This window comes from Herpailurus yagouaroundi, unplaced genomic scaffold (assembly GCF_014898765.1).
Source record: "Herpailurus yagouaroundi ecotype Mexico unplaced genomic scaffold, PumYag 188, whole genome shotgun sequence".
NCBI classification, from domain to species: Eukaryota; Metazoa; Chordata; class Mammalia; order Carnivora; family Felidae; genus Herpailurus; species Herpailurus yagouaroundi.
In genome coordinates, this window is record NW_024412419.1 from 2288869 (window position 1) to 2301828 (window position 12960).

At 58.1% G+C, this 12960-nt stretch overlaps 1 protein-coding gene across 1 annotated transcript in view; it reads left to right on the forward strand.

Annotated features, from left to right (window-relative positions):
* The window catches only part of TRAPPC12 (trafficking protein particle complex subunit 12), an 82371-nt gene that overhangs the window by 55290 nt on the left and 14121 nt on the right, over positions 1-12960 (forward strand). Inside the window, exons 7-9 of the mRNA XM_040495961.1 lie at positions 4894-4966; positions 7119-7192; positions 12387-12485. Of these exons, the coding sequence (XP_040351895.1) occupies positions 4894-4966; positions 7119-7192; positions 12387-12485 (246 nt within the window). The remainder of the gene's footprint in view (positions 1-4893; positions 4967-7118; positions 7193-12386; positions 12486-12960) is intronic.

A 12960-nucleotide genomic window follows, 5' to 3' on the forward strand; every position in this document is an offset into this window, starting at 1 on the left:
ATAATATACTGTGACTGTGTGTGTAGATAATACGCTGTGACCGTGTGTGTGGACAATACACTGTGACCGTGCGCGGATAATACACTGTGACCGTGTGTGCGCGGATAACACACTGTGACCATATGCTGTGACTGTGCAGATAATACACTGTGAGCTTTGCCGTCTGACAGCTGTCTCTCCAGCAACAGTCAGCTAGCTCTTCACAGTTTTGATCCCAGCATGGATTCCCCAAGTGAGAAGAAACAGCCTTAGATGGCAGCTGCACACAAGGGCCCCGGAGCAGGCCCGGACCTGGGGTGTCAAGGCATGATGTAGTTCCCAAACAGTCATCTAACTCTGCAGCCCTGACGTGGGACATGTTCACACACGATGCTCATTTGCAAAGCCAGCCCACAGATTTATTATTGCAGTACGGTCTCCTGTAAACAACATCCGCTGAAGGGAGAACAGCATTGTGTTAGCTACGTGGGTAACAGGAACAGAGGCCGTTCTATTCTTTTTTATTTTCTCAGCCGTAGTTATGTCAGCGTACTTTAACTTTACAATCAGGCATTTTTCTGTTGAAAAAAAGTTAAACGAGACCGCAGGACAGAAGGTGAAGTTGAGACGGCGGTAACAGGAAAGGAGCCAAAAAGCAGGTCTGGCTCCTGGTCACCAGAGCCACGAGGGAAACGGCGTCAGGACACAGTTCTCGGCGTCTAGAAAGCAGTCGTTTGCTCAGAAGAGGCCAGGCTTTCCCTAATGTGGAAGCTTCCCTAGACAGTGGTTACAGACTCTCTGTAGTCAGCCAGGGAGCCTGAGATTAGACCGTAGTCCTGAATTGTAACAGGGGGCCCAGTTTGAGCAGGACGTTACTTGTGACCTTTACCAGGTGGCCCAGGGCACCCGTTTGCCCTGCTGTCTTTGATGCAGAAGAATGTGCTAGACTAGTAGATGTTTGGATGGTGTAATTGTATCTGTGAAGGTAAAATGCTCCTTGATCTCAAACAAATTTGCTGTGCTCCCGGGCCTCGGGCAAGCTAGAGACCATCGCATCAGGACAGCAGGTGCCTCTGTCCTGCGGTCCCTCCTTCTCTGGCTTCTCTGCAGCCCATCTCTGCTGCTAGTCCTGAGAGACCTTTACAGACCAGTTGGGAGAGAGCCAAGGGAACAGAGTTCTAACACCACTTGCAGAAGTAGACACGGTCCATAAGGAACGATGCCAAAGTAAATTGGGCTGTGGGTCGTTGCCGATACGGACGTGCCCCGCGTGGTCTTGAGCTCAGCTCCGTCCCTCCCACAACCCAGCAGCCTCCACCCGTCCCAGGTTAGCCTGGCGGAAGGAACCTCGTAAAAGACGTGCTACTTTAGAGACCCCCCACAGCTGAAGAAGCCGGAGGGTCAGGTATGTTTTTGTGCAAAAGAAACATACTCCAGAGTGTTGATGGGAATGGTTCTCTGCTGCTGACTGCTAATAAGGCAGAGGTGACAGCTTTGTCTCTAGGAAGTCTTGATGTCTTTCAGCTGGCCCTCGCTCGCCAGCTCCTCGGGGAAACGCTCCAGGAGGCTGGCCATCGGCATGCTGACAGCGTCTGCCCTGCCAGGCCTCACCTAACCCGGATGGTGCCGTTGCCACTTTCCTGCCGCTGCAGCAGAGAACAAATTGATTGTGGCTTCATCAGATAAGATGCGGGTGATTGGCAAGTAGAGAGAGATCGCTGAAAGGCTGGAGGCGGCCTCTCCGCCCTTTGCCACTGATGCTCATGCTCCTGGGCCCGTGCGTGCACGGAGTACACAAGCAGGTGACAGGAGCGTCCCCGTCGCCGGGGATCAGCTGGGAGAGACTCACGCTCCTGGCCTTGTGTGTCAGAGTGCACAAGCAGGAGGTGACAGCAGGGTCCCCGTTGCTGGGGATCAGGGTGGGAGACGCTCACCCTCCTGGCCCTCAGAGGAGCTCAAGAGCGTCCCTGTCATTGGGGTTTTACAAGGTTTGTGTCTTGACTCTTCTCAGGGTGGCAGTTCACACCTTCAGAGACTCCAGGTTGCAGCGTTGCAAATCTCAGGATGTCGACTTGGGAACGTGAACTGTACCCCTCAGCAACCTAGTATAAAATCCGATGCCCCTGGGCGGCTCAGTCGGTTAAGTGTCAGGTCACGATCTCAGGGTTCGTGGGTTCGAGCCCCGCATCGGGCTCTGTGCTGACAGCTCGGAGCCTGGAGCCTGCTTCGGATTCTGTGTCTCCCTCTCTCTCTGCCCCTCTCCTGCTCACGCTGTCTCTCTCTCAAAAATAAATAAACGTTAAAAATAAAATCTGATGCACCAAAAGTGAAGCACAAGGCCACAGAAGTTATCAAACAATCTAGTCCTGACTCGTGCACGAGAGCCCAGCAAAGAGTGGGCATCAGCGGAATGAGGAGGTCTGGAGTTCTGTATTCCTCACTTGTATATCTTGACGTCGTGTGTTCTGTCCTTCTGTGATCCGCATGGAGAAAAGAGAGCATTGTTTCAAAGTGTGAAGCCCTGAAGGGACACTGTGTCCACAGGCAGGGTTTGGGAGGGCTCTGGAGTCAGGCAGATGGGGAAGCTTTCCAGGTGCACCTGTCTCTTCCTGGCAGAGTGACTGGCCCACGTGAGCCTCGAGGCCCTCAGCCGTAGATGAGGGGTGTCACCCGCTGCCTCGGGGCTGCGTGCGGGTTAGATCGGGATGCAGACAAGCGACTGAGCACAGAGCCTGGTCCGTGGGAGTGTTTAGTCCCCCTTGAGTGGCTTGAAACAGCTCCAAGAAGCCTCTTTTTGCTTTGCAAAGCCTCTTTCCCACAAGTTCCCCTAAGAGACTGTGGTGGGACAGGTAGGTCACAGGACTTTCTAGAGAAATCTGAGCCCCGCTAGGGCAGACCTGCTCTCCCTTGAGTCTGGTCTCCAGTAGGTTACTAGTGAGAACTCGGGCCCTTGGGTTAGGGCCCGCCCCCAGTGGTCTGTACCCTGGGTGCTCCATGTACAAAACCCATTCCCCAAGACTACCCCACCCGTAGCCCGCAGCAGCCCAGCAAAGCAAGAGCTGCGAGACTCCTTCCCCGGAGCTTTCCTACAAAGTGTGGTCCCCAGACCGTCGTCCCCAGAGCGTCACCCAAAGCCCATCAGAAGCGCAGGGTCTGGTGCCACACCGCAGGCATACAAACCAGAACCTGAGGTTTACGGTACCAGATTCCAGGGTCATGCGTGTGACCACTGTGCCCAAACCTGCGGGCAGGTGTAAATGTGGTGTTCCTGTGGGCCAGGCTGGTGCAGTCCCCTTGCTCATTCTGGGGAGCAGACCAGGATGCTTGACAGTGTCTTACCTGGACTTGGGCCAGGTGGCGGTGTTCGGGCTTTGGGTGGCGGTGTTTCTGTCGCTTTCCTTCACAGAAGTAAGCTTTTGGAGGTGAGTGCGCTCGGACCGTATAAAGTCGTACTGGCGCCAGAGGGGCGGGGACTCCTGCTTTTCTCTCCGGGACACGTGTCCTCTCCTGTTGGTGCCCAGAGTAGCCCACCCCCCTCCCACCTGCCCCCGCAGTCACGGCTCCGGCCTCTGGACTCCTGGCACCGTCCTCGTGGTTCAGTCCAGGCCACAGATAAGGTGGCCCCAGAGGTGGGTCCTCGGCACAGATGACGCGCGGTGAGGCACGCGACCAGTCGGTGACTTTGCCCTCACGAGGTGTGCGGTCCCCCTCCGTGAGGCTCCTTCTCTCCGGCTCGGTTGTCGTGGTTGGTTTTGTGCGTGGACGCCCGCCCCTTCCCCTGTGTCCCATCCAGTGGCCCTGGGGATGGCCCTGGGGACCAGGAGGGTGCTGGGCCACCTTTTCCCCTTCAGTATTCTTGCCCCTTCTCCCTTCCTGTCCGCCTTCTATTCTCGCCAGAGGTTAAACGCCCTCAAGACTTCCTTTCCTAGTCTGTTTCTGTTCTTATGATTCTTCATCAGAAGACAGATTAGCCAAAAATGTCATGTGACCTGGTTTGGACCCAGTCGAGAACCTTCGCGGCTCCGGTTCCGAACCCAGTGTCTGGACCCAGCGAGGCGGCACGGGCTGTTCACAGAGGCGGTGCTCCAGCTGGCGTTAGGCAGGGACCCTCGCAGGTGCGCAGAGGCCCCACTCGCCCTCTGCTCTGCCCCCGGGGACCCCACACACGAAAGCCCAAAGCAGGTTCTTCATCGGGTGGCAAGCGTCCCCTCTTGGGGTGGGTCATTTGGGGACATGTTAACTGGCAAGGTGACCTGTAAACAGAAGGTTTTTTTTCCCCAGACCACCTGCCCCTGAGGTCAGTGATGACGCAACTGGGACACAGCTTCGTTGGTTAACCCTGGGTCTCCCGACGCACAGCCTTTCCTCTCCACGCCTTTCTCTCCTGCCGCTCACGTCCCCTCCTCACATTACAGTGATAGCCGTTGTGTTTTCTTTTCAGGAAAAGCCAAAGCATGCAAAGCAACCCGAAGTCATTAACCAAACAATACAAACGATGTAAGGGGACAGGTGCTCAGAATATATTTGATACATTTCAAAAGGCCGCACAGCCCACGGCTGAGGGGGGGCAAGCGGAGGGGCAAGACTGGCGTTTCTGAAGTTAACAATCATCCTCGTGTGTAACACACTGGCCGCCTTTCTTGAAAAGAGAGGACGTCTCCTCTGTGTCTGAGGTCTCTCGAGTGCCGTCCGAGCATCCTAGACCCAGACGCCACCACCGGCTGGAGAGCGGCCCCCTCTCCGCGTCCCCTCCGTGTCCTGAGTGCTGACGTGTAAAAGGTGTCTGTGTGGGACATTCCTTGACAAATTGGTTTTCATACAGAGAAGTCTGCGTCTCCTAGAATCTGTTACGACAAAGTCTGGAAGCAAATTCGTTTTTCACGATTTTGTTGTTCTCGTTTGGAATTGCCGTAGATCCTGACAAATCTGGAGCAGGGCTTGGCTGAGGACGGAAGTGTGAACAGCATCACGCCGGAGAACAGACGAGGTCAGTGCGCAGACTGCTCGTTAAGCGACTGCCAGCCCCAGTGGTTTTCTTCGTGCCCCCCCCCCCCCCCCTTAGTAAGGCCTCCGTCCTCGCGTGCATTCGTTGGCTCGCCCTTGTTTGGGAAGCCAGGTGCCAGGCCTGGAGCTCTTGGTACAGGAAGGGCAAGCCCAGGCACGAGGCCTGCCCGCAGGGAGCCCCACCGCACCCAGAGGTCCCGGAAGCCAGCACAGCTCCCGCGGCAGGCAGGTGCTGGGACGGAGAGGAGCTGGGGCCTTCCTGGGGAAGGGGCGTCCCTGGGGTGGGGACTGCCCTCCAGAGCCACAGCCTTGGCAGAGAGGGGCACCCAGAGGCCCCAAAGTGCTGGAGAGGAGAGGAAGGGGGGCCCCGCGCGCCGTCTAGGAGGCCAGGATGACCCTGAGCCCCAGGCTGCTGGGAGCCAGTGAGGGAGAAGGTCATCCCGGCTGTAACTTCTTGAGAACGTTCGGGATGAACTGCTAATTACACTTCAAAACCCAACTCGATCGGTGCCCCCGAGAGGCCCCTCGCCCACCGCTGACTCCTCAGGGCCGCCCCTCTCCTTTCCGCACGGCACCTGCCCTGCGGCACCTCCGGGGGCTCTGCCGTTTGCCCCTGTGTGCCCCACATGGAGCGAGCTCTCGTGACCACCGGCCAGCGTGAGTTATCCTGGCGAGCGGTGCTTCCTCTGCAGCTGCGAGAGGCAGGGAGCTGCACTGGTGCCCCCAAGGGCGTGGTGACCCTGACAGAAGGGGACAGTGGTGACCCTGAGAGAAGAGGGGAGTGGGATGGGCAGGAGAAGTTTGCCTTTGGGGCCAGCAGCACTGGGCTGCATTTATGCTTTAAATACAGTGTCCTTTGTGTGAGAAATCCCAAAGGACAGCCAGATTTGTAGGTGTGTGTGCGTGCGCGCGTGCGCGTGTGCAAATGCACTTCCGAGTCATGTAACTGCGGCTGAGTTAGCGAGGAGGCATCACTCACCCTCAGATGTCCCATCCTCTCGTACTGGGTGCCAGTTTGGGAATTCGCAGATAATCACTAGATCTCAGAAAGCACTTCCCGGGTACCTAAGGGTCATAATACATAAACAGTTTGAAGGTGAACGGGGGCTTCCTCCCAGAGCTGGAATTAGCACACGAAAGAGGGCCATGGGTGAGCCTGGGTGGCGCAGTCGGTTAAGCATTAGATTCTTGATTCCTGCCCAGGTCACGATCGGAGGGTTGTGGGATTGAGCTCCGTGCTCAGCAGGGAGCCTGCTTGGGATTCTCTCTTGCTCGCTCTCTCCCCGCAAAAAAAAAAAAGAAACAAGTCCGTGGAGATAAACTGCAGTTCGGTGAGACCACACGTTGTGTTCATCAACAAAAGATACCGTGGAGAACTCTTCTTTTCACAAAAATGATGTTGTAAGCACCTAATATGTTTTTAATTGCTTAAAGGCACAGGGAGTTGAATTCCTAATTCTAGCAATTAAGTCTACTGTGTTCTTAAGCAGGTCCGAGAATAAGCATACTTTCTGGGCAGGTGTTCTCCTACCCGCCCGTTGGTCCTGGCACATGGGAAGGGCAGCACGTGGGCAGAGCGGGGTCGGCCAGCTCACGGAATGTCGGTCCTTCGGGCACCGCCGTCCTCCGGGCCTGTGGGCCGCTGCAGCCGCCACCGGGCGGACACCCGCTGGGGAGCCAGCTCTGCTTCTGCGTCATCGCTGCCCTGCCGTCACACGGGAGGGCGCTCGCTGCCACCACGATGGTGCCCACAGGGTCCGCAACACAGATAGGACAGCGGTTGCCGCTTCCGTTTAAAAGGCTCCGAAACGGAGGCCTTGAGAAGGCGACCTCAGTACGCGGAGCCCAGCGTGCGGGCACCCTGCGGCCCCGTGCCCTGTGCCCCCCAGCCAGGTGGCCGTGGCTGGGCCACGTGGTCTCCTGCCCGCCCTAAAGCTGCCCGGCCACCTTCCTGTTGTCATGGCTGTGTCACTTCTTCGTCCGTTCTCCTCCCAGGGCCAAGAGCACCGGCCTGATGCCCTGTGCCCGGCAGCCTGGTGACAGGGGACCTTCCAGGGCAGAAGTCACAGGACCGTCGCTGACGGCCAGGGCTCGCCTCCAGCTGGCACACGCTCACCACTGCCCCTCTCTTGCAGCCTCCGTTCGGCTGTGGCGGTCCCGCCTGGGCCGGGTGACGTGCTCCATGGCAAACTGCCTGCTCCTGATGAAGGTACGTGGGCACGGAAGAGGGCGTCCGCGGTGAGGAGACGCCCACGGGCAGCCGCGCGGTTCCCGGACTCGCCCTGGACCCATTTAACGTGTATGGAAGGAAATTTCAGCACAGCGTAGAGTTTACACTGCCACGCTGAAGTGTTCAAACCTGCGTCTAGACGATTTAACTAAAATCATCATTCGTCCCCCCTCCTTCTCGTTCCCTCTCCCTTTCTCGTCTCTCTCCCTCTCCTCTCCCCCCCCCCACCCTTTCCCCCTCCCCGCCCCCAATCCTCATATTTTCCTCTGGGTTCCATCCCAGAAAGGGAGCCCTTGTTCTCCCCGTGTTAGAGGAAGGGTTTCCCCTGGTCCTGGCAGGACTTGCTGACTGATGCTTGTGGTATCGGGAGACAGGTTTCCCCAGAAGACCTGTGCCTCAGGGACGCCACCCAGAGCCTTCGGCCCCCATGGAGGCAGCTCGCAGATCGGAGAGGACGAATGGACGCCCGGGTCCTTTGTTCTCTCGTCTTTTCCCCGGCAGGCCCTCGCCAGCCAAACAGCGGTGTCTGGCTCCTCGCTTTGGCGGGAGCCTGACCGCACCCCCCCCCCTCCGGCTCCCCCGGCGGGCAGGTCAGGGACCCACACCCCCAGAAGCCCTGCCGCAGCTGCAGGGGGGAAGCAGACAGCCGAGAGCCGCTGCAAGAATCCGTTAGCCTCGGACACCCAGGCGCGAACACCTGGGCTCTTATGAGACCGAGTCTCTGAGTCCCCCACAGGTCAGCCCAAGGTCATTCCTGAGCTTAATCTTTAGCAAAGCAGAGCAGGCGGTTGATAGGGTGGCAGAGCTCCGTGGCTGGCCCTGGCGCGCAGCCCCGTGAGCGGGTCCTGTCCTGGGCACAGTGCAGAGGGCTTGGCCGCGGGCATAAATGCACAGCCCCGCCCCGTGCCCGTCAGGAGGACGTGTGGCCTGAACCCGCCGTAGGGCAGCCTGCACGGCTCCCATCCCGGTGGCCCCTGTAAAGGCGTGACACCAGGGCACAGTGACCTCGCAGCACCCTGCGTGTCTCGGAGCCCCAGGCGCCTGCTCTAAAACGAGGCACAGAGCTGGTATCTCTGAAACCCGCAGCTGTGACATTCACGCAGCCCCCCCCCCCCCCCGGCACACCCGGCCAAGGAGCTCAGGTCTCCCTTCAGTCCGCACACCTGGCGTTTCTGACAGGGTGGCTTGGCCGCCCCTGCGGTGACCGTGTCCCTCGTCTCGCACCCCAGGGCGGGCCACCCCCGGCATGTGCGTGGGCGGATGCCCTCCAAGCAGGCCGTTGTCCCCAGCCTGCCGATGACTGTCACCAGCTCCTGGAACCCCGTCCCCCGCACCAGAAAGCCAGCTGCTGATGCGGAGAGAGCAAACTGTAAATTCACAGGGCTGACTTTTCTTCAGTCACGGGGCCAAAACTCCCCAGGAGGGATGCTACCTGTCCCCCTGCCGACTTTTATTTGCATTGTTAAGATGTTAATAGCACATTATGGGAGGATTTCTTTGTTGCGCCGTGGTGGTAACAATGCCCTTAAGCACCAAATGTAAGTTTTCTACCGACTTCGCTGGGACTCCATACCGAACATATTATTGCTGCAAAAATGCTTTCTGATGAATGCAATTTGAGATTTTAGACGAATCTTCATTTCCTTGAGTTCAAGTGCGCGTTTGGCAAAGGTCTCCGAGTGTTTGTGCCCTGTTGCCATGGTGAGCGCGCGCGGCACTGCGGGGTCCTGTCCACGGGGTTCGTGCACGGCCGCCGGTGGCCCCTCTACTCGGCCGTTTCATCGCTCTGAGGGCCGGCTCTGTTACGGGGAAATAAATACTAACTTCCTTCTGATGAGAAGCGGACGTTTCAGCCCCAAGTACCCGCAAAGCGTACCGTGGGGCGCGGTTACTTGTGTCACGTGGCCGGCGACGTGTCCATATGACGTACTGTCGGGGCGGTTACGTGTGTGATGCGGCCGGGGACGTGCCCGCACGACAACGTCGGGAGTGGTTACGTGTGTGACGTGGCCCGGGACGTGTCCGCACGACGTACCGTCAGGCCCGGTTCCCTGCGTCACGTGGCCAGGGACGTGTCCGCACGACATCGGGCACGGTTATGTGTGTGACGCGGCCTGGGACGTGTGCACCGGTGTGATGTCTCAAATGCAGCTCTCCTCCCCAGACTCGTGGAGGGCGGGGCGCTTGTGCCGGTCGGCCCTGCGGGTGATGTGCCTGCGGCCTCAGGTGTGCCCCCGAGGATCCCACGTCCCCCCCCACTCCTGGGCCGCCCGTCGGGGCGCCTCAGGTCACGGAGGGACCGTGCAGGCGCGTGGACCAGCTTCTTCCCGCCTCAGTCTCCCCACGCAAACCCTTTCTGGCTGCAGATGGTCGTGAGCCCAGCTTCACGGCCCCCAAGCCGGCGGAGCTGCTGAAGGGAGACGGGTGCGCCCGAGCCGACCCAGGCCCGTCCCCCTGAGCAGGTCACTCGCGGCCTTTCTCAGAGCCGGTCGCGTGGTCTGCAGCGGGGCGGAGTGGGACAGCGACCTTGAGCGTTTTCCTTTCGAGGGGCCGCACTTCCTCCGCTTCCAGGAAGCAAGCCATTTCCGGCAGTGACTGTCAGCTTAGGAAGCTCTGCAACCCACCCCCGCGTTATCTGAGCCCAGGGCCCCTGGAAGCATCGCGGAGGCCGTCCCCGAGGCTGCGGCCGCTCCTGGGCGACCAGAGCGGCACCGGGACCGCAGTGATCTCGCGGGGAAGCCAGCCTTCCCGCACGCCCCCCGCGCCTGCGGATCCGCCCTGGAGGGTTCTCCCAGGAGGTCGTGTTTTCACAGATCCACGAGGCCGTTACTCCGTCAGGGGTCCTTGCTTAGTTCTTTCCACGGCACATTATCTTCGGAAACACGGACTCCTGGCCTCAAGCACTGAAACACGGTTGTCAGACGGCGACGTTGGCTTCCCCGGACTTGCCAGCCAGGAGTGGGCAGGTACCGCCCCGCACGTCCTGGCTCCGGCTCGGCTGGGAGCTCAGTAGAGTGAGTGACGCACAAGCCAGGACCTGCGGCACGTGGACTGGCCTGGATCAGTGACACTCGGGCGCTAACACCAACGACAGAAGGGTCTTCTGTGGACTGGAAACCAACAGCGAGGGCTGGGTGTTAAATCACAGCAGGTGACTTCCCCACCAGCAGGCGTCTGGGTAGGCCTCGTGCTTGTGGGGGCACCCCGGGCACCCTCTGCTGGGGCCTCAGCCCCCCGCAGGGGAGGGGCCTCTGAGCGCGTGCGCACACACACACACACACACACACCTCATGCACACACCTGATCACACGCACACTTACACGTTCGCACTAGCACACACACACTTGCTCATGCTTGCAAACGCACACCTACACACGTTTACGCTAGCATGCACACGTGTACACAGATGTTTTGTTCACACTCGTGCTTTTACACACCCACTTGCTCACACGCTGATGCATACACGGTAGTGCACGTTCGCACGTTCACACTTGCATGCACATACTTGCTAATGCTTGTGCACCCCCGTGCTCACACCTGCTCTCACGCTTGTGCTCACACTTGTGCATTTACGCACCTCCGTGGTTTCTCACACTCATGCTTGCACACACTTGCTCGTGCTTGTGCTCACACTCGGGCACACATTCATGCACCGGCTTGGTTTCTCACACTCGTGTTTGCATGCACACTCATGCGCTTGCTTGCACTCACTGACACACTTGTGCCTGCTTATACACGTGTGCACACACAGCACTGGAAACAGCACAGCCCTGCTTTGGGCAGCAGGGGCCCCAGGAAAGGATGGCAGGTGCTGTGAGGCTCCTTGTGAGCACCACACCTTCAGTAAAAATTGTCTTAATGGGTTTTCCTTGAAAGGGCCCGACTGGAAAGGTTTTCACTCTTTTCCTGCTAAACTGAAATTTTACTTGTCACCTGTCTCTATCACCATTCCAGTTAGCAAGCTAGTAACTGAGAATGTGGAGGAATGAAGACCAAGCCAGGAGAAAAGTGCCTGCAGCCAACATTTCCTGCCGGCCGTGTGCTGGGACTCAGGAACAGCACAGTGCCCGTCACGGAGCCTGCTCCGCAGACGTCACAGAGATCACGGCTGTTCTGGAGAGCCTGGCTTTGCTGGGGGACCCGAGAGGGGCCAAGGGCCGTGTCCTGGGCGACTGGCCCCGCCTCTTACGGACGAACAGGGGTTCCGTTAGTGTCCCAGCGGGCCGGCGTTGGGAGCACAGCACGGGGTGCAGAGATGGTCAGGCCCTACCCGGTCCCCCAGGGCAGCGTGAAGGGTGCTCCCGACGCAGTGAGAGAGGGCAGCTGCTGGGGTGCACGGCCAAGCACCGTGGCCAGCGGAGCTTGCTGTGTGCCCCACGTACACCTCCCTGGTGCGCTCAGAGAGTCCCCGCACCACATTCCAGCGCTCTCCCCAGCGAGCCTGCCCTGAGTCTCGTGCTCGCTCTCAGCTGAGTTGTTTGGTGGGGGTTTCTGTTTAAACGTAAGAACTTTTCCTCAACTTTTAGCATAGAAAACGTTTAAGAGATGCTATTAATAAATGTGGTTTAGGGGCACATGGGTGGCCAAGTCAGTTAAGTGTCCAACTTCGGCTCAGGTCACAATCTCACAGTTCATGGGTTTGAGCCCCGCGTCGGGCTCTGTGCTGACAGCTTGGAGCCTGGAGCCTGTTTTGGATTCTGTGTCTTCCTCTCTCTCTGCCCCTCCCTCCCTCACACTTTACCTCTCTCTCTCTCTCTCAAAAACAAACATTTAAACAATTAAATGAAAAACAAATAAATTTGGTTTATGTCATTGGCAGTGATGACAAGGTGAAATTCGCCAACTCACTTAATTTTGCCAAGAAAGAAAGCGAGAGTCCAGGTGAATTGCTAATTGCTATTTAGAAAGTGGAAGCAGGACGGACCTCAGCCCCTGAGGGAGAGGAAGGCATTTGCCGAGTCTGGTCACGAACAAAACTCGGGGTCCCGTCCGCCACGTGGTCAGGCAGGCTTGCGCCCACCTCCCAGGCCCAGCACTGGGTTTCCGCATCCTCCCGGCTCGCGGGTCGACGTGCCCTATCTTCACATGTGAGTCTGCAGGCACTTGAGCTTCTAATTTCGTAAAACGGTGATCTTCCTAACCCAAAATGCTCTTTCGGGTTCTGTCCCCGTAGGATTACGTGCTGGCTGTGGACGCCTATCGCTCAGTCATCCAGTATTACCCCGAGCAGGAGCCCCAGCTACTGAGTGGTATCGGCCGGATCTTCCTACAGGTATGGGCTCCCCCCTCCCCGCCCCCTGCCGGGCACCTGAGCTACAGAGGGTGGGCCCTGCAGGGGTGGCCTGGGACTCAGTGGTAATTCCGTCTTTAGGAAATAGACAGAAAACGTTTTGTGTCAGGTGTCTGTTAAAAGGTTGAGTTTTTCACAGTAGCTCCGTTTTGATGGTATTACGTCCCGTTGGCTTTGACGTGATTAGGACGCACATTGCTAAATGTGAATCTACAGGTTTTCGTGGGCAAGGCACTGAAACAGATTATTTTAGAAATCGTCCTGTGGCAGTAGGAAAAGGGTTGATAAAACCATCAAGAGTGTTCTTTCAGCTTGGCCGATACTAGCGTAACTTGCTGGTATCTTGCTGGAAAGGGCACCTGAATGTGTGTGGAGGCACAAAGGACACACATCTGGAAGCAGCGGTCCAGCAGTGCACGAGGGGAGGGACAACACCCTCTCGCCAAGAGCATCGCTG